A 22569-nucleotide genomic window follows, 5' to 3' on the forward strand; every position below is an offset into this window, starting at 1 on the left:
CTTGATTCCTGACCCTCACTATACTAATTGAGTAAAGCAAGGAGAGATGCAGATGATGTTTGTTTAAATTACCACCATAATTACATGTAATACATGGTACCAGAAGAAATACACTCCCAATCCTCTACGTGCACCCCAGTTTATATCCTTTTCTGGTAGAAAAAAGACAGGGACAAGGGTTCCGAGATGATCTTTTAGAAAAAGAAGATTGCTAGTAATTATGTTAAACGATAATGAACAAAACATAGTAAAAATGATGACCCATTAAAAAAAGACTTATTTTATGGACAACTTTGAAAAAAATAGGTAATAAAATATATTTTTATTCAATATATTTTATTAACCATACATAGCTCATGAGAAAATTTATTGCCAGTGCAGTTGCCACCCATGAGTACACTGTATTTAATGCCTCATTAAGCTTACCCTTGCCATATCAACAAGGAAGTTCTCAAATAATTTCCAGATATGGTTACTGGCATAGATTTCTTTCATTTCCACTTCAGTGTCCACATAACAGTGGTTAACAAAATTAACATAGGCAATTTTCACCTGCAGGAACAGCAAACATATGAACAATGTGAGAATGGAACAATGAAAATCATTAACATTCTGTTTTCTATCTGCAAAAATACTAAACAATAAAGATGATTCTTCAAATATGAAGAAATACTAATAGTAATAATGCATACGTTAGGTTCTGAAGACTTAACAGATAATCAGTGCAACAAATACATTAATGTACTTACTGAAAGACCATGTGCAGAGAAATGAAAAGGTTTTGCAAACATTCTTACTCAAACAGCAAAAACCCACAACTAAACCAATAATAAATCTACATATAAAATGACATTAAAATTACAAGGGCCTGGCTCCAAAGTCAGGACCTGCCGGAATGCAGGACACTCATTTGTCAGTTGACTCTTGCAGGTTGATGCCTCGTGACAGGCTTGCCAAGTATCACAAATGAGGTCTCTAGCAGAGCTGGGTCTACAATGCCTGTTCCTCAGATCCTAATGCAGTGCTCAAATCAAGGGTCGGCACAATTCAGACCCAAATGGAAGAGAAAGGTTGTGCAGCACCAGGGCTGCAGCACTGCAGGGCTTAGCAGGAGGAAGGCATCACCACTCCTCTCCTACCTCATAAATCTGCTTCATCATATAACTGGATATCCAGTGCCTGAAATGTAAATATTAAATATAAACATATGCATGCACACTGAAAATTTCTTTTCATAGTCAAGAGAGAGGAAATAGTCAAATACGTTTAATGGAGAAAACTCACAAATGTTGTAGACTTTTAGGTTTCATTTGTTTGGACTTTTTAATTAGCAGTCGGTGACATTAATTTTGGGAGGAACTTTTGATCAAAGCAAGCATTTTGTTTCTAACAAAAGTATCAACTGATCACGAGGAGACTTTCTCTTGGCATGGAAGGATTATTTACTGCCATAAGGCCCAATTCCATTGGCACGTTCTTCGTCTGAGTTACGTTCTTCCACCATATAGCCTGTAGAAATCCCTCGTGATCAATATAAAGGGCCTGAACCACCTCCTGCAGAGACTACATAAAGATGCCGTTTGATCACATCAAGTTTGGTGCAAGAAGCATTCTCGATCTAATCAGTGTGAGATATCACAGTCCTACTGAACCAATATGGGTAATATCTGCAGGATTAGGCCTCTAAATGCAGTGAATAAAAGCACGTGCCAGATTGGAAATGAATTTAATAAAACCAGACTTCACCCAAAACTCCTGCTGATTTCAATGTGGCCAGAATGTTACCCCATAATTTCCAACAAATTCAGGTAGTGGCAAAACGTTAGCTTGACAAATCATTGAGCTGATTCTTCACAGCTAACAGCCAGAAGCTTAGTAGAGAAGAAATTCTGATAGTGACTGAACAAACCTAGGAAAATGGAAAAAAAATAGCACCTTCTCCAAAAAGTTGACAATAAAAGTGCAACACAAGGGACCAAAGAGTCTTCTGTTTAAGAAAACATGGGGTATCTTTTTCCATTTATTCACCTTAACAAGCAACGCAGCTAAGCCAGTCAGCCTGTTTTCTGGGCAAGTTTCAACCAGTCAGAATTTTACAAACTCAGAAAATGTTTTGCTGTTGATAATAATTATCAGTCCGCCTCGTCATTCAGCGAGTCTTACCTCAGGTATGCAATCATCATGGGTCACTACTCTCACTATATCATCCAGTGGCAGAAGTGAATTGCACTTGATCTCTGTATACACATTCTTTCCTTCTGTGCAAGCTGCCAGCAATTCCACTAGTGTAACATGATAAGCTAAGGGTCCGCTTTCATCCGCTCGATCTCGCTCAGAGCACATCATTTGGAGCAGGACTGGAAACGATGCTCTGTCATTGTAGAATATCAGCACATCTTCACCGCCATTTATCAGCTGAAAAAGATACCGCAAAGTCTTTTTCAGTTGCTCAAGCACCCTGCAAAGCAGTCATTTTCTTAATTATTTTGTTCTACCTTTAAGTATGCAAAGACTCTCCTGACATAGAGAGAGCACAAGAAAAAAAATTAGCCTGATGTGGCTTACCAAATGCACACGTTAAAATAACATCCAATCTTTTGCTCTTATCTACAGAGATGCAAATCTGGAATAACTCAGCAAGGTCCCCACTCGATGCAAGATGAAGTTTAATTTCTATGTAGCTCTGTGCTTACCTAAGAAGGTATGGCATCCTCATAATTCCTACTGTCTCAATGCTTGTTTGATGTTCATTAATTATCCTCACCTCCTACTGTGAAGTGAGAATGTCTCTATCCCTCTGGGGATATTATAGGGATATTATCCCTATTTTATAGATAGGGACTTGAGCTACAGAGAGATTAAATCTCATGTGCTAGCTCACACACGGTCTGTGGCTCACCCAGAATTTAACCAATGTCTTTGTGCCCCTGTTCAGCATCTGAAACAAAGGATGATTCCTCCTAACCTACGCAGATTTGGCAGGTGGGTCTTGACACTGTGTGTGTCATGCCATCACTACCTTTTAACAGAAAACTGGTGTATGTGAAAAATATTTGAATTTGAACGCTACAAGTGCATTGCTCATCTCAGATGATCCAGAGCCAAAGTGGATGTGGGTGGCCTCATTTCAGCAGAGCTCAGAGTAAGCTTTTGTTGTTCTAACACTGTTTTGAACCCTCCCCTGTGCACTGAAGGTACCTACTGCAAGCGTTGCTCTGCGAGCTTGAGGGGGAGCTGGGACGTGGCAATATCCCTTTCTTCTCTCCATCGCTCTCCTTTTAAGCATAAAGTACTCTCAGTAGAGGTGAAAATAAGTTCCCATAAACCCTGTCTTGTACAGAACACTTCTTGGCAGAACAATGACCCTACATATCTTGTGAATACTGCATTTGACACATCCAAGTCTATATGTGACATAAAATTCTGGCTTACTGAATTCAAGGGCAGAAATTAAGATTGGGGGAGCTGCAAAGAAATGGGAAAACAGTAAAAGCTGGAATGAAAATTAGTCTCCTCCAGAAACGGAGTAGTATCCAAACTCACAAAACATTTTGTTACATTTTCCAGTGTTTCAACACTTCGAATTTTGAGCTTACAGGTTTTCTGATTGTGTTTTTCCCATTTCTTGCTTCTTTTTTACTTGAGATTTACTTGAGATTTACTTGAGAATGGAGTGAATTGTGAATTCAGCCTTTCCCACATTTCTTATTCCTTATCATCTTCCACGCTGACTTTTCAAAATATTGACATTTTTTGGGCAATCCACAGAATGGAGAAAAGTTTTTAAAGGTACAAGTACTGGTGTGGGGGGTGGAATGACTGAATGGGCACCCAGACACATGAATTTCATTGCGCTGGCTAAAAGGAAAATAGGGAAATATAAGTATTCAGAATGCTGGAAAACTGACCTGCCTGATTTTTAAAAATTAACATATGGAACACTATTTTTTTCTTAAACATTTCAAATACAAAATAATAAAAAAATCCACACCAAGCCCTGTGTTGGAGGGCACATGCTCTGTCGCTTTCCATTAAGTTGTTCACTATAATCCCATAGTTATTTTCCATTTGCACATGTGTTGCGCAAAGGAAAGGGAAGAAGACTCCTTCCAGGTTTCCTCAGAGTTATAATCTCATGTCAAATCCAGACATAATCCATTCTGGTATGGCTTGATAAAAGGGCAAGTCAAATTGATACTTGTCCTTTCATGTATCTATTGCTGATGAACAAGAAAGAAATACCAGGTGACAATTTATGAAATGATGCTGCATGGCATGCTTGCTACATTGCAGCTGTGAGGAACCACAAACCAAAGCAGACAATGGTGCATTGGCACAGGAAGGGCAAAGGCGAATAAAGTAATTGCCACAAAGAATGTGAAAGAAGAAAATGTCATCCCTTTCTCCAAGTTATCCTAATTTGAATGTGATTTGTAAAAGGAATCCAAACATTGGCCCAAGCAGACAAAACGCTGTCTGTAAAAAGAGAAAAGGAAGAGAAGTCCCCAATGTTAGCCAAAGTTCTCGCTTAATTCCATGAGCAGAGTGATGGGGAAAAAGAAAATCAGCAGCATTTTTTTCCACTGAAATATATTTAAAATGAGTTAAGAATTCTATGCAAGTATAGTGAAGGTGGGTCAGTATCAGATCAGCTGTTGACATTCTGCTATAGCACAGATAATAGAAAACTCTCCTGCCACATTGATCTGGTTCAAAAGTAAATTCTGCTTTCTCTTTTGTAATAATGTTTGCACCTACAAGCACTGTTATTCCAGAAATTGCAAAGCACCCTTGTAACAAGATAAAGTGCCCTAAGGACCCTTTCAGGTAGGTAAACATCGTTACTAGCCACTCCACAGATGTGGGGACCAAGAATATAGGAACAAGTTATGCTAAATAAGCCAGAGTGGGAAAGTTCAGTATGTCTAAAGAAAGTACTCTTTCTTCATATGAAAAACAATATTTTTGTGTGCACACTCTAAAACATGTAAATGTGATTAGTTTATCTCCTACTCCCAGTAAACAGACATAAGCTACACTATATTTCCAATGAAGAAAAAGAATATACAGGAGTAGTTGTGGGCATGCTGTACATTCATACTCTTATCTTGCTTTGTGCTACATTGTTTACATGCCCCACCTGGAGGCACAGAAAAGTTACACCACTTTCCTAAGGTGACAAACTAAATCTCAGTTGTCTACTTAGAAATTGTCCTGACTCTATCTCAAATTCCAACTGATAGGCTACACCGTTCCCTTTGTATCAGATTGCCATTCAAATTTCACTGTTACTACTCTTTTCTCACAAATGATATTTGCTTAACTGTAATTTCTTACAACTTTTAAACAGGTCACCATCCTACCCTCTTTCCTCAAAATAGGGGTTTTCCCTCTCCTTCTTGCAAATTCCTGCAGGACTCATGGTGTAAACGTCACATCTAAGTTGATTTCTATTTTCATCATTCAGTCAACTTAAAAATGTAATATGGCAAATCTGTCTTTATGCTAATAAAGATCACTAGCAAAATGTATTTAAGTTGAGGAAAATCTCAAAATTGTATTTAATGAGAAAGTAAAAACCTACAAGGAGCTGAGATTGAAGGGGAAAAATCTAAAACCACTGATGCAAAAGAATTGTTTGAATTATGTAAATCAAGGGCTTGCATTTGATATTACATGTTAAAACACATCAGTCAAACTGAAAAGGTTGATGTGGATTTCATTAAAGGTTATCCATGTAGGCTGAAGTTTTATTTTCTTAATTAGACGTTTCTCCTCCTTGTTGCTTGGTAAGAAATTTCAGCAAGTTTTAGTTCTGTTCACACCACACCTGGAGCTTTAGCTCTGTTTTCTATCTGAAGTTGCATTTTCCAAAAAAGAAAACAACACACTTTGAAAAGTAATGAAAATGTTGCTTGGATTCTGATCCTATCTGGACTTTTCACCATATTCAGTTTTATCCACCTATTAATCTCATTGAACTGTTAGCATAATTACAGTTAAATGCATGAGTATCTGCAAGGTGAGGACTTCATTTATCATGCACACTGCATATCAAATCCTGTTTGCAGAGAAGTCAATGGGTATTTTCCTAGTGACTTCAATGACATAAAAATTTATCTGCAAACCACTCAGTTGAATTTACCAGGCCAGACTCTGAACATAGCTAGCTAAAGCTAGAGTAGCTCTACTGACTTGAGCAGAAATGTTCAAGGATTACAGCAGTAGAAACAAAAGCAGAAACAAGTACCTGGAATTGTTATGTGCTTCCACATAAAAAATGGTTTACAACACTGTTTAGACAAATCCACAGAGGTTAAGAGACTATTTTATGGTAAAACCATGTCACAGTATGGGAAGTCTGGTGTGTAAATGGCATCTTAAGATACAGTACAGGAAAATGAAGGTTTATGTAAGGAACTCAAGAGATTTCCACACTACATCTTCTAGAAATAGACATCTCTATCACCATGATAACACTCATGTTTTCTTTCTAGTAGTTACACAGATGGCCTCACAAAATTAGATTAAACTCCAAAAAAGTCTGCTAAAATATTCATTATTTGTGATACCATTTAAAATTCTAAAGCTATGACGCCAGTGTGTCCCACTGGTATTAAGAGCAGAAGAAAGCAACTTCAAAATATTAATATATGTTAAAAAGACATCACATGAATGATCAACATGCGAACCATTAACTTACCTCTGTCATTACCATGTCCTGGCATTTTTTCACGTATTTGCCATCTGCTTTTACAATGGTCTGCAGGAAACGCAGGTATTCCACATGACGGCCATGGGTCTCAATACAGTGTACAAAGTGCTGCACCACTCTCTCACTAATTTCATTACACAGAAGGTAATTATTCATGAAGATATGCCGCATGGTTTCAGCTTCCAGAAGCTAAACAAATTTAAATCCAAAAAGCCTTGTAAGAATGGCAGATCTGTTTTGAGACCAAAGAATTCACAGGCCTCTAGACTAGGGAAAGGCACACTGGTGAAGGGAGACTCGAAAAGCCCAACAGGGATCAGTGATCTTATGGACCTGTCTTTCATTTACAATAGGATTATTCTATGCTTCCCGAAGAGTATAAAATGGTCTTAAAAGTAGACATAAAATCTATGCACATGTGGAAGGTAAAAACACACACAGAGACACTGCTCGAGCACTCTGGATGGACTTTGGAATACACGACAATCGAGACCACGTTCACCCCACCCACCGTCCAACTTCTCACTGAGGCAACTAAATTAGATGCTTAGGTACCTCTGGCTCCTTCTATGGCTGACAAATACAGGCATTTCCAGCAGAGAAATCATTGCACATATAATCTAATCACTCTCTTACAGCACATCTCTTTCCTCATTCACTATAGAGGGAGCCTAAGGCTATGTTCGTATCAGTGAGTAGTACGGAGGATGCTGCCGAGGACCCCACATTCAGACTATATGCACTCTGGGGGCTTTTGCTTCAAACTTGCTCTGGTTCAGTCCCTTAGGCTGAATGCTCACAAGGGTTAGGTGTGCTCCTGGAGCACACCTTTCTGTTTAGCGTCATCTCAAAGGAATCCACACCAAATCTCCTCTGCAATGTGAGCGAAAACACAGTAAGAAGGGATAATAAGAAGATCAGCTTCAAAAGCACCCTCCTGATTTGAACTAAAACAGAAATGCAGGTGCAAGCAGGCTCTATACCTGGCACCTGAGTGAAGTATCAAATGTCAGACAGAATTGAATTGGGCTCTAGTCCCTGCAATGGTCAGCTCAACATCCTTCACTAACTTCACAAAAAAAGCATGAATGAAAAAGACAGAACAAATGCTTCCTGGAACAATGTACTCAGGTCAGGAGTCTACATTCCTAATACTTATCCTCTTTCTAATAAAAGTGTGTTTTTCCCAGTAGCAGATCTTGCACCCAGCAAGGTCTCAGATGATTATATGTATATCAACGCACATATACATAATTAATTTTAATGAAACAAATAAAAAAGCAGGGAGACTGTAAAAAAAGGGCATAAAGACAGTGATTTAACAGAAGATCAAACTTTAGATTAGTTGAAGCAAGTAGAAACATCATCAGCAAAAACATATGGGTCTAATTCTGCTCTCATGCGAGTTTCACATCAGCATAGTAACAGCATCTTCTCCCCTGACTTATAGTCCAGATGCGAGTGAGTTAGAATGAACGAGATTAGAATCAAGCCAAACATGATATAATGGTATGACACATGCCCACAGATACTTCCAGTGAAGCCCACAGATAATATTGTCTTCCACTTTCAAAGTGGAACATTAAAAGCAATGAAATAAAGAGTCACAGTGAGGGAGAAAAGAAAACAGAGAAGAGAAGACAGAGAAGGCATAATTTAATGTAGTTATTCATTTAGCATTGTCATTTGTCATTGAACCCAAGCTTACTTTCATTTATAATATTAACCTTAAAATGAAATACTTACTCCAGGAGTTAAGAATAAATTGAGATTTTTGTGGAGAAGAACTTGATTCTGAGGATTTCCTCGACAGAAATTCTGAAGAAAAGTATGGGCTAGATTCATAACTTCGTTCATCTTTTCATCACTCTGCAGAAAAAGAAGACAAAAACATCAGCTGGACATGTATCTAAACATACTTGTTAATCCTGCACAACATGAACTCAGCCAGGAACACACCGATTCTCTTGAGCCTTTATATGGCACTAATGCTCCCTCTGGCAAGAGCAACTGTTCTAGTTTCCTTCAGAGTCCCTAAGTGACTACACCTTACACTGAACCCACCTGACCATAGGGAATCACTAGCAATGACCCAACATGCTAAAGTTTCCAATGTTTCCTTCCACTCTCCTTGGCCTGAGGTCTCATGGTTTAGTCTACAGTTACCACTGTTTCATGAATTTCTAGAGGAACAGGAGGTTTTCTTAGTTCTATTACTAAAAACAATGTAATAATTGCAATATATTAGCGATACTAAACTAAAGGTAAGGTGTCCTATTGTGCGGTTGTCATTTCCAGTTCAAAATCTAATCAGTGGCTTGATTTTCAAAAATGCTAAATACCTCCTAGCCTGCATTGATTTTGCGTTTTTGAAAAGCTTTGGCATTTATATAGTTAGATATATATGCTCATGCACTTACTCCCACACAAACATATATGTCTAGTTTCATTCCCCTTCTGTATTCCTCTCATATAATACTTTAACTATGATGTGCTGAACCATATACATGAACAAGCACTAATGCTAAATATTTTACCAGAGAGCAGAACCCAGTGTCCACATTAAAACATTAGTGTATAACACTCGGGAAAACGTAGCCCAGAAGAGGTTTTATCTCCTTCCAATGCTTCAAATAAGATCTAGAAAGACAGACTTTTTTAAAGAATATCTAGATCATTCATTTGTTTGCTCAATGTCATTAAATCAGGACAAAACTGTATCATCTTCTGAAAAACCTGGAAGTGGAGGTAGTAAGAGCCTTGCCACCACAGAGACACTGAAACGATTTCAAGCTTGGTCCTTGAATCTTTAATTGTCCATCTTATGTATCTACGACAGCACTCACATCGGTAACTAACAGTGGAATTTAGACACCCTGCCAGGAGCTCATTAAATCAGTATTTCCTACTGCGCAGTGACTGCAATGCTATGGTTTGTGTGTTTCAGGAATTGGATGCTAGCACAGTGACATCTGGGTACCTGAGGCAGGCAACAGTAAGTTCTTAATGAAACCCTCTCTAAGCAGGCAGCCACATTTAAACTTGGGCCCAGACCCATTATTCTTAAGGTAGAAAACGACCTCATCATTTTACATTCATGTCATAGTTCAGTGAATTCAGTAAAAATAATTTTTTTCATTGTTTCTTGGGCCATTGTTTCTTGTTTTGGAGGCATTTCCTTTACTGACTTCATGTTCTTTACAGCAGAAATCATAAGAATAACCTTTTCATAGGGTATCTGCAGAAGGTCCAAGACCACCAAGTGGGCGCCCATGTTTTTCAGCAATCGCTGCTGCTGATTCCGACACTTTTTATTCTGAACACAGAGTTTGCTGAGTCGAATCAAAATCTATAAATAAATAAATAAGTAAATAAATAAGCAAGCAGAAAAGCAAAGAAGCAGCCATATCAGACAAAAACATAAGCAAAAATATCATGTGGCAAAGAAGCTGCCATATCAGACAAAAACATAAGCAAAAATACCATGTGGCAAAAAACAACTAAATTTACTCATTACACTACCATGTCAAGCAAGTTTTTCAGAAGACATACCAACCTCCTTAACAATGTTGTAGTTATTGCTTTTATTGCTGTCTATCTGCGGTTTTTTGATCCCATCCTGTATTGGACTCAAAATATTTGGCTCCTGTAACAAAAAACATACAACAAGGATCTACTGTAATTTCCTCAACAGGAAATAATTCTTAACAGCAAGTGAAGAAGAAGCATTATAACAGCTAATAGGGAACAGATACATAACAGATAACAAAGAAAAAATCTTCAATAACCATCCACCAGTTACTGTCCAGTGAGTCAAAAGATTCGCATTCAGTCCTTCCCCTGTTTCAAATTTCCAACATGACTTGAGACAATTATTCCATGTCTTCGTGCTTCTGATCCTCCTAAAAAAGAGTATGTCCCTACATCACAGAGTAGGCATTCCAAGGAACTTAGACAATACGAGAATGGGGGCCATATGAGTATTTCAATAGTCAACCCTTGTTCCAAACATCTCTAAAACAGCTGGAAAAGACTAAAGAGTCAGTTTATGTGAACATAAAAAATCTGAAGAAAGAGCTGAAGACAACCTGTGTAGTTGAGATAAGTAGGGTGGGGGTCTTTTCAACAGTACGCGAACAAGTAGTATATGGAAATTAGAGATGCTCCTTCCAGGAAGATGACATTTCAGTTATCTCTGGATAATGAGGGAAGGGAACATAAAACAAAAAATGAAGACTTTATGCTAAACTGTGAAATCCAGTTATGATACCATATGCTCTGGGCCTTGGCTCTTAGAAAGCCCAAGCTGGATATGTCAAATAAAAGAAGTCAGGTCAGCAAATAACTGCCTCCACCATCTCCCAACTCTCCATGTACATCCCAAACAAAAAAACCAAAGAATATCCCACTTAGTATACTGGCAGTATAAGGGCAGTGATTTTTATGCTGCCAGCTATGGTTAGCCTTTCTTGTCTGGAAAGGCAAAGACTTAAAAGTTATGACTTTCGATGTTGAAATCATTAAACTTGTGGAAGAAGAACTACAAGATATCTCAAAACTCCATCATGGTATAAACACGGCGATATAAACTAATATAACAGTGTAAAAAAGAACCAAACAGGTATGTTTCCAAGTTTCTTTCTGTCCTCAAACTTCCTACTGTCTTAGTGATGAGAATTATGCTAAAACACACATGTGCAAGCCCGTCTGAATGTTTACACCACTTGAAATCTCTCTCTGAACTTTCTTAGTTGATTGTGGAGATTACGAGTCCTATAAATTCCATCTGGTCTGCATTTCCAGCAAGGAAAGAACAGCTGCACCACTTGGCCATAGAAGCTGTTTATAACAGTGTCAGCACTGCTGTTCAGCATGGTCACGTTGATCTATGCAACAACAGTGGATTTTTATTTGTTTAGGTTTGTTAGTATGCATGCTACCTTCTCTCTAGCTGTTTGAATCAATACTTTGGAAGATATTTCAGGCTCTTTGCTATAATTAACCACTCTCCTCTGCTCTGGGACCGTGGGTTAACCAAGATTAATTTACCTGTTACTTTTATCAGCATTCTTCCTCAATCAAAGCAGTTTTATAATCCATGTGAACTATATGTCTTATCTGGAAGTGCTGATCAGCATTAAGCTGCTGAATCTATCCTTTCTCTCAACAAAATAAAAACCTGTTTATTGAACCCATAAGAGTATTCCAGGGATGTAGTTATCTAGAGATAATCACACCACTGGGATATCAGAGACACTCAGTTGCATATCTTGCCTAGTTATGCCCCATGATAGACATTCACTGTCACGCTTTCCCATAGGGCACAGGATGTCACAGAGCTTGCACTGAGCACGCTTCTCTTCTGAATAGCTCTCTCCACTGTATGGAAATGGCATTTTCTGAAAATGACTACTTCCTTTCTTCATAAAATCAACAAGCAACCAGAATATCATGCTGCCCATTTCAGGACCCTTTCTTTACAGCCCCTGAATGGAGGCCTAGATTTGAGCAGTTCCCCACTTCTGAAATAGTCTCATTCATTTCACTGGGATGACTGAGCAAGGCGTCATTCAGCGGCCAGAGCTGCAGGGCTTGGCCCTCCCCAGGCCATGTTGACTTAGCTGGGGAGTGAGGAGCCATCTCAGAAGTAAGCATTCAGGCTTCAGTTCACAATCTCCACCTATGTGAAATGTTTAAACAAACATCTCCCAAAACATATCTAGAACCAAATCAAACTGCCAAAGGCCAGAAAGAGAGGATAGCAAGAGAACATCAGGTGCTTAGAGTACTAGCGCTCCTGCACTGCATTTCAGTTTCACCTAAGAGTCCTTATACTGAGACTTTAAATTTCTCCTTCTCAGAGTTATGCTTCTGGTGCTACACCACCAATCTATTCCTCAGTGATGCAAGCACACTTTCCACAGGCCATGGTACCTACAGACACTACAAGCACCCTTGCTACAGAGAGCCAAATAAAAAAGGGCTTTCCTTTCTCAATCAAGGCTCAGTTACGTGAGATCAATTTTAGCATTTCTTCCTGTTGCTTATGTGGTGCATGTTTGACCTAACTACAAACACTCTTTCTTATAGTTCTCATTTGCAGTTCTTATCAAGACAATCCTACAAGAATGTAAGATTTCTCATTTTACCATGGAGAACTCTGGATATTTTACTTTGAAGAATCTGGCATTTTCTCCACAAATTCAGTTTCTGGAGTCACATCCAGTTTCTAGTCCCCCAGCTTATGAAAAAAAGGTTGAAAAAAATGAGCCAAAAGACTTTGCCTTTGAAGGCAAAGAAATATATGCAATTTTTTAAAACCCTTAAGCCAATCTTGCAATGTGCTTCGGCAAGGAGAAAAACTGGGGGTTAACATAAGACTGATCTGGAATGCAATTTAAGCCCTTGGACACACTTTAATGTTGTTTGGGATAAATTAAGTACAGACAAATGCAACATACTCCCTAAGGATCTAGAGGTTCATCTAGCTCAGTACTGAATACTCATTCCAAGGAAGCATGGGATCTCACAGGGATATTTATCTCCTTGAAGCTAACCACCTGCTTCACATATTGCAGATTATGACTAGCACCTCACCTCTCAAGTCCTCTTTAAGATCTCAAAGAGAGTATTCACTACAAAAAGTAGTTTTGCATTGTAAAAACATTTCCTGTGTATCAAAGACTAATTTAATAGGGGAAAAATAACGGACAAGATTCTGAGCTAGTGTAAACTGGTGCAGCTCTGCTGGAATTACCACCAGATGATCTAGCCAGATCCAGATTACTTATTACTGTTCCAATACAATACTCTCTCAGATCTGTCAGAGATAATATTGTGTATCTACTGAAGTCCTGTTAATCCATAGAGACTCACTGATGCCTCATGGGAAAAAAATCCATTTAAAGATGCTTCTGTTTCAAGCACACTGTTTTTGTCCCACTTTCCTGTAGTTTCTTTGCCATCAGAGCTATTTGTAGGAATACAAGGGTCTTAATACACTTTAGAAAATGCATTCTATCTGAAAAAAATCGTAATAACCTGCAGTGATTCTGTATCCTATCTTCACATTACCTCTTCAGTCACTGAAAACGTAAAGGGACATTTTCTATCTTACTAGAGTTATGCTGTGAGGAATTCCTACATACTTAAGCTCACGAAGTCCAGATTCTTCCTAGTATTGACACCATTAAATTCAGCTAAGTTATATCAGAGAAAAACTAGAACCCACGCTGTCCTGAGTGATCAGGATTCTTCCTTGAAGTGCTGGATTTTCCCTCTTGTGAACCCACAAAGAATCTGCTTTCCCATCTGAAAAGCCAAGGGTATCTCATGGGCATCTGCAAAGACACTGTGTCTTCTCAGTGGCTCCTACTTCTCCACAATGCACGGGCTTCACAGTCCTATATAATCTCCACTTTGCTTCCTAACCAAAATTTTCCTGGCTACTTCCTTGCTCATTTTCTTGCAACTAGGAAAGACTCCCTACTACAAAAGAGAACATGGCCTCTGCCCTCTTCCACTGCTCAGAATAGAAAGGTAGGAATAAATACTGGCATGAAAGCCTGCTTTATCTACTATTATGCCTATCAACCTTAACCACAGCAATTCCTGCAATACCTGGCATTTTCTTAAATATTCACACTGGAGTTAGGCAATTACATAAGGACCTTAGCTTTCACTGAAAAAAAAAAAATTTAAAAAAAAAAAAATCGTGGTTCCAGATTCAAGTTTGAAGCCAAAAGTTTCTGGCAAACTAAAGGTCAAAAAAAGGTTTGTTAGCTTTCAAAACCTCAGTCTTCTTAAGTCAGTCTTATGTTCTGAGGAAAGTAGGCCTACTCACAATGTTTAAAAATATGGATTTGATTGTGCTCCTTTCCTCTAGTTGCAGGAACAAATACTGCCTACTCATCCATTCTTCTAGCAAGGCAACATAACTGCCAATGCATGATCCCTAGATTACCTCCACGGCCACAGAGTGATGCTGTACACTGTGGCTTGCTCACTAGACCAAAAGGAAGGCAACTCTGACATAAGAATACAGTTATGGAAGACAGCAGGAGAGAATATTGAATATATCTTTAAAATGCATTTTATCTTCTATTGCATCTAATGCTAAAGCTCCGTCAGAATATTGCAAATTCTCTCTTTGGCATTTTGATTAACCAAATCACAAACATGCTGTTGTTCATTAAACTACATAAAAATACTTATGTGTAGTTTAATGAACTTACTTACACGTAACACAATTCAAGCGGCAGAAGACTTTAAACTCACCTCTATTGGTTCTTCTCCCCCTTTGGTTTGATTGTCACCCATCTCTCCGCTCTCGTAATTGCTGCTCTTTTCAACCCACAGTTCAGATTTTTCTACAGTTAGACGTAGCTGATCAAGATCAGCCTTGATTTGCTTGTAGTTATCCACATCTTGATTAGACACCAGCAACTGAACCTGGAAATACAGCAAACTGTAAAGTTATTACAGCAGTAGCACCAGCAGTTATGCCTGGGAAATTTCCTTGCTAGTTTCCATTCTAAGCCCCTCTCTTTAGATGTTTTATGTTACCTTCCCTTTTAAACTGAAACATGGCGCGCACAGTCTTTTTAGTCTCCATTCAGCAAACACCTTTAACAGAACTAGAGACTGTGGTTACCCAAAGCAGGATAGGTATAAAATTCACAACATTTTGTTTCCTTCCTCAAATCACTGCAAAACATTTTCAGCACAAGCACATATTTACAAGCTCCTGAGCTCTGTGTAGAGTTACCACTGATGCTATGATTATGATCCTCATGGTATTAAAATAATACAACTGGAAATAGCTTATCCTATCAGCACAGTACTTCAAAGAAAAAAAGGGATGATATGACAGGGAATCAGGACATCCAAAGAAAAGTCAAAATGGAGAGCAACTTTAATGATCATCTACATCAAAATAAGGAAATATTAACAAATTTTTTTTTTCCATCACTGTTAGTCCAGCTTAGAAAAATTTGTCTGGATAGCTCACAGAACTGACTTTCCAGGTTCATGTAATTTCCTACCATCTGAGTGTTTGCCTCTTACTAAGATTAACGTTGCCTCTTTTTTCTTTTTTGTACTGCTCAAATTATCTGTTCTTTCTTCTCCCTGCTCTTTGTAATTCCTGATTTCATATGATCTATACATTTCCTCTTTTTGTAATGTTCTTTGCTCTCCCAAGATTATTAATGCAGATATTATACAAAACACTAACAACAATCTTCACAGTAAATCGATAAACACCATTAAGGAATCAAACTTATTTAAAAGATTAAGGCCGCATGGCAGATAGGAACACTGATAGGAACATCGGGAAAAAAAAACACTACTTGCAGGCAAGTAGTCACCATTTTATAATATAAAGTTTTCATCTTCTTTTCTCTTAGCTTGAAAAAAACTTGTTATTTTACGCAATTTATGAATTTCAGTTCTTCACAGACATTCATATTGCATGCTCTCTACAGCCTTTTTTGTTTATTTGCCAATTAGCCTTTTCTTTCCTTTACAAAAACATGTTAAGCTACTCAGCCCTTGCTTAGCTGGGAATAGCAGCTATTTATGCACCTAATTAGTATGGCCCCTCTTTAATATCCTGGTAGGAGGCCATTATGCAACTCTGCAGAAATATTAAAAGTTTTCCAGTTCTTTATCATTCATCTGCTTTTAAACAAGAGAAACCTCCACCTCTTACATAATGATGAGACAACACGCTAGTGAACTCCTGAAATAAGCATCAGATGGTCTTAACAATATATGTTATAAGGTCATGTAGCTGAGACTTCTCTGTCCCCTAGCCCCATGAAATGAGATTTCCTAATCCTAATCTTAATCCACTGACACATGGAGTGTGCACATGTTGTTATCAAGCAGAAAGAATAAAAGCTGAAAACAAGCCTGGCTCTATTGCTCTCTTTCTTTTATTTGGCCAAATCTGTATCGTGCAGCAGAGCACAACGCAAAGGCACCTGAGTCAGAACCAGAGCTGAAAACACCACATTTATACCAACACAACTTTACACCCCTCCAAGGTAGCTCTGAAGACAGGGAAGTCTCACTGCTGACACAGGTGCACTGCTTGCGGAACACGAGGTTCTAACTCTATCGCTAGATCACTGCATCATGCCTCACTGCAATGTGGGTGTCCCACCTGTCACCAGGGACCTACACTGCCAGTAATGGATCCCAATGCCAAAAATCATCACTTCTGGGCACACAGCTAGAACACGTGCTAGCACATATGTTCAACTCTCACAGAAAGAAACCTACGCTCAATTTGGACCTTTAAGGAAATAATACTGTCATGCTACAGACAGCAATCTGGGTAAGAAAAGCAGCCTTGGGAAAGGCTATCCCTGCAGTCACTTCCCTGGAATAATGCTATGCCCATACCTGTTTAAATGCTTGCAGAACTTCTGCTCTCTGGCTGAAGTGCTTAAATAGCAGATGCAGAGCGCCTGAGAGCAAAGGAGGGTAGTCATGCATGATGAGGTGAATGAGGACCCGTAAAAAAGTTCTGCCCCCTTCATCATCAAGCTGAACAGCATTTTTTTCTTTTCTGCAACAGAAATAGGGAAAAAACACCAAACAAAAATAAAAAAAGCTTTTGACATAAATACGCCTGTACACACAATCTTCATTTGACAGAGCTCTTAAAACCAAGTGGAATACGCTCTGGGATGCAAATTATGAATACCATTTTAACGTATTTTATAAGGACTTCAATTCTACAGTTATTCACTATTGTGGCAATCTCGTAGCAGAATGGACACTATGGGTAAAAGTTAATATGTATGAAATGTGTCAAATACTGTGATTAAAATCTATATTACAAAAACATTACTTTATGTCTTGGATAAATGGTGCCAACCTCATCCCCAGACCAAGCTAATTGAAGTCAACGGCATTTCATCAGAGATTAGTTCGGCCCCATCCTTTTTAGTCCTTCCCCTTTCAGCTGCTATTAAAATTTCCTTTAAGAAAAAATAAGCTCAAAAATAGTAAGAATTGCCAAAAGCATCATATTTCTAGAATCATATTTATAATCTGGAACGACAGAAAGCAGATTTACACTTAACATATCAAAGCAGAAATAATGTTTCCAAGAAACCATTCGGTCTCTCTGTTCATTTTAAAGATGCCAAGGGCTGTGTGTTGTTTTATATTATGGGAGTTCAGGGAGAGGGCTGGAGGCACTGCTCTTGCCGATAAAGAAAGAGAACACATAAGGGACCAGAGTGGAAAGATCAGAACACCCATCTTGTGAATCTTTCTCCCTAGCTCCAGGAAAACGTTAAAGTCTAAGGCCTTGTCTCAATGGGAATCATTTTTACTGGTATAATCATGATTACACCAGTAAAATTAAACCAATATAGTCATACTGGTAATAACTCTCCACTGTGGATTTTTTCAGTGCCTCTTTTTTGTTCCCAGCACAGCTGAAATCATGCAAAAGCTCTGCAAAGCTCTGCAAACATAACTTGTAATCTACAGGCCTCTGGTGGTCCAGAAGATCATGGCAAGTGGTCCACAGTTATCTGTGGAGTCACACAAAACAGAGTATTTTTGGCATAGCTTTCAGAGTAATTTTAAATACGAAAGGTAATGATAATGGTTCATGTCATTCATGAGAAGTACTGACGGTCACCAGTAACTTACTGATCCAAGAAGTCTGTGACCACAGTCACAAGGTACACCAGAAAAAGTCTTTCTTTAACAGCACTCGTGTGAGGCATTATAGAGAGAACTAGATACTTAGTATGTTTTAGCCCAATATACCAGTACAACATTCCCCAGTTGCCTTTTGGAACATGCCAGAAACTTTTTAGCAACTCTCTTACAAACAAAGGTGATCAAAAGGGAGGTTATTTCTGGTCCAACAGCCAGCCATACCCACTGGGCTCTTTGCTTGTTTGAAAACCAGGTCTATAGTTGGTGGTGCTGGTACCACACATCTAATCTAGGTATTCAATGGAAAGTGTCACTTTTCTGTCTGTGTGTAGGCTATGTAATAAAAAAAAAGTAGCCAAAGAAAGAGAAAGGGGTATGAAAACACACACAGACTAAAAAGAAATTGTCCATGAGAAACAGTAACATCATCAAAGAGATGTGTGGAGAGAAGTAAAACTTCAGAGAATATACCTGCCAGCAAACATGGTTTCAGCCTGAGCTGCAATTTCATCTATGTCAGGAACAATTGCTGGAAAACAATCAAAATAAAATTTAAAAAGCTAGTGATCATGATTTAGTCTGCACAGCAAAAAGAAACTCTGTTTCTTTTAAAGTATATGTTATCAAGCAAAAGCCTAACCCTACCTTCCTTAGCTAGGCCAAATTCTCTATCTACAAGAGTCAGTAGGGAAAAAGTAGGGCACACCATTTTATTTATTTATTTATTTGTGTATAACTAGTACTGAGGAAGAACTAGATTCTAGTGATGGACCAGAGCTTCACAGTGCTAGGAGCTGTACAGACAGCCACCATGACCCAAAAATAACACAGAATATGAAACTTCTGCTTTTTTATTAGATCAACCAACCCCCACAAAGCAACAAAACAAGACCTGAGAACTTTAGAATGTTTTTCATAAATACAATTAGTTATCGCACCCTCATACTGCTTTAGTATACCTTACTACTTAGGACTTTAGTACTCCTTAGACACCCCTCTGCTCTACAGCATCTCCAATTAAAATAACTCTCCCCTACTTGCAGCTCATCATGAGGACAGCTGTCAGCCCTTTGAGCCCTTCCCTGTGCACAAGACTCCCTGGAAAGCCACTCCATTTCCATACCACAGTCACCTCACTTAAATCCATCCTCATCCACTCCCAACAATTTATCACTCTCCATTACATTTATCACCTTGAAGTGTTTTGGAAAGAGTACAAACAAAAGAATAATTTGTCATCACAGGAAAAAGGAATCAGATTTTAATTAGAGGAAGGCAGGCCAGCAAATATCTTTTCTTTTTTATAGGAATCCATAAGATTCTCATTTTTTCACAAGCTTTTCAACTTCAAGTGACATGCATCTTTCTGGTGTAGCAGAGTTTATTGCTTGCTAAAATATCTGTAACTGCAGTGGTCTACACAGAATTATTTTACATTGCAATACAATAGCAACAGTTACCTGAGGCAATCCCTGGTGTGTCAGGCGGGGAGGTTGCAGAGCTATCAACGTTTTCATTGTTTTCCCCAAACTCTCTCTTATAAATAGACAGCATGTAGGATATTCTATAGTCCAGTCTAACACTGAGAATAAACTACAAGAAAAGAGTTTAAAATGCGACTTTTTTTCTCCCATTTGGTATGTTAGGTTGAGATTTTTTCATGGTGGAATGTACAGAGATACAAGGTTATTTTAAGTAAAAACATCCATGAGACAAAATGAATCCATTACATTTGCCACACAGTTATTTCATGATTTCATTTTTCCCTCCCACCATCCTGAGACATACTGAATTCTGCCCCATTGGCTGCTGAATACTAAGCAGCAGCCTGGACATGTCCGGGACTCCAGGAGGCTGCCTTTCTGCCTACAAGCCAGATCAGTACGTCCACACCCAGGCTGAAGCAGATTATTTAACGTTTCAGATGGACTTCTAATGCCTCACTGAGATATGCAGTGGAACGGGGTTGACACTAAAGACACCAGGCCCCACGCTCACCCTCACAGCGCTGGCTTTTCAGACGCCCAACAGCCAAGGACAGAGAGGTTTAACTCCAGGACTCCCAGAGGTGAAGCACAGGCCTGGTGCTGTCTTTTGGTACTTTGCTAGTGACCAGCTGAGGATGCAAGGAGCTGACAGTATGTCATTTTTGAGCTTCTAGCACTATTGCTATCACGTGGCAAAAAAAAGTCTGGCCTCAGCATACCCTGTAGTGGTAGCACAGTACCCCTTCAACACTCTGCTTTTTTAATTGTTGGTGCTGTGCTCCTCAGCTGTGAAATCTGGAAGTCATACAGGAAAAATCCTAATTCAAACTTGAAAGTTTGAAGCTTTTATTTTGGATAGCGAGGGAAGTAACTTGGCTGTAGATGTTAGTACCAATTTAAAGACAGACACATAATTACATTTTGCACTTTAACAACTAACTGCCCATCAGCTGAGTCTCAGTATTTGCCCATGCATATGCTCCTTGCCCACAGTAATTGTAAGCATACAGTGGAAGAGGTTGAAGATAATTCACTTTATTTCACACTCAGTGAGGATGAAAGCACGTATGTTAAGTTACCACGACTCAGCTGACAGGCAATGATTTAGCAAATGGTGGCAACTTGTTTGTTTGATCTCTAACTAAAATCATACAAGCTTCCCAGACCCAAGGTATTGTAATAGGATTTGACTAGGGTAACTAGGATTATATGCCATCTAAAAAAGAATAAAATATCAGTTTAAGAAGCATCATCTTTTCTTTGAAAACTTCTAACAGAAAAGAAGAAAAGCAGGTTTATTTTGGTTCCATGACCAAGTTATCCTATAATTGTACAAGCAAGATGTTTAAAAATATAAATTTGCCAAGTCCACATGCAGTCAACTGAGTCTATCAAGCCATCTGTTTTAATTCTGGCTGACGGCAAAATGGAAATTGTTAAGTAAGAAATGCCTTTATTTAAAGTAAGAGGATGTACTGAGAATCTAAATAACATAAACTGAAATATTTATTAAAATAGAATAATCACCACTCTACTAATTATACATGGCAAAACAATAAATCTACAATATGCCTACTTACCTTTCAGGGAAACAGCACAATAATGACAAGTAACTTGATTTAAATTAATCTTATTCATTACAAATTAAACAAGGCAATTATTTTGTTTTGCTTGTGAACTAAAGTCCTATCTATGCACATTTATTGTGGCTCACCCAACACACGACAATTTGCTAATCTGCAGTAGTTTGATCATGTGACTGAGCCATAACTAACAAGCCACAGATTAAGCAACAACCTAGGATTAAGTCCTCTCCAATTCCAGGTGCTCTTGCACTGGATGTGCTGTGAAAGAGGAAACGATAAGAAAAAATATGATTCTCCTTCCTGTGAGCAGGTAGGGAATGCACAAGAAGAGGCTGGTGTCCCAGAATGATCATTGTATAATCAGCCAGCAGAGCTGGATGGTATGGAGGGAAATTCAGACAGTCAGAAAATCAAACAGAAATGAGAAGCAATACACATGAATAGCATTTCCTTCCAAAGTTACTGTTTAGGTGATAAAACTTCGTAACACTCTGGCTTAGTTTAAGGCTTACGGTGTAGAACAGTCGTTGAACTAAAGTATGAGTATTAAGGATAACCTACCACTTGATAGTCTTTCAGATGATAAGTAATTAAGGTAATTAAATCATTTATAAGTATTCAGAATAAATGGAATCCTTCAAAAGTGACAATGGTACCAACAGATCAGCAGAATTTATAGAAAACACTGAAAAACTCTTTCAGTGAGTGAGTATTGCAGAACAAATGTGTGCCACTTAACTTACTAATAGCACAGAGTGAAAATTTTATCTCCAGAGGCACGCTAGTGTCATATACCTTGTCAGTTATTCTGGGAGAAAATCACAGCAGCCCACAGACTGTTCTCAGTCTAACAGTGGAATTCTGAAAATGACTTCAAAACTTTTTAACCTTGCACAATTTTGATGGATCTAAGCCCAATTCTGTCCTTCATCAAACTAGTGTAAAGAAAAAGTCAAATCCTACAGCCAAATAAACTACTCCAATGTAAAATGAGTGCAAATGAGACTGGAAACAGATATACCGTCTTCAGAAAACATTAGTGAGGTAGACTAAAGGACAGATTTTGACTTCTCACAAGTCATAGTGACAGAGT

General features: G+C 38.5%; 1 protein-coding gene across 5 annotated transcripts in view; it reads right to left on the reverse strand.

The window, feature by feature from the left end:
* ITPR2 (inositol 1,4,5-trisphosphate receptor type 2) overlaps positions 1–22569 on the reverse strand; it is a 272287-nt gene that overhangs the window by 138740 nt on the left and 110978 nt on the right. For all 5 annotated transcript variants that reach the window (XM_026114016.2, XM_026114015.2, XM_026114018.2 and 2 more), the window contains 10 exons: positions 19864–19996; positions 18875–18932; positions 17126–17291; positions 14993–15166; positions 10272–10361; positions 9939–10064; positions 8462–8584; positions 6704–6904; positions 2164–2415; positions 427–552 (listed from right to left, as the gene is read on the reverse strand). In XM_026114016.2, the coding sequence (XP_025969801.2) occupies positions 427–552; positions 2164–2415; positions 6704–6904; positions 8462–8584; positions 9939–10064; positions 10272–10361; positions 14993–15166; positions 17126–17291; positions 18875–18932; positions 19864–19996 (1449 nt within the window). The remainder of the gene's footprint in view (positions 1–426; positions 553–2163; positions 2416–6703; positions 6905–8461; positions 8585–9938; positions 10065–10271; positions 10362–14992; positions 15167–17125; positions 17292–18874; positions 18933–19863; positions 19997–22569) is intronic.

This window comes from Dromaius novaehollandiae, chromosome 1 (genome assembly GCF_036370855.1).
Source record: "Dromaius novaehollandiae isolate bDroNov1 chromosome 1, bDroNov1.hap1, whole genome shotgun sequence".
NCBI classification, from domain to species: Eukaryota; Metazoa; Chordata; class Aves; order Casuariiformes; family Dromaiidae; genus Dromaius; species Dromaius novaehollandiae.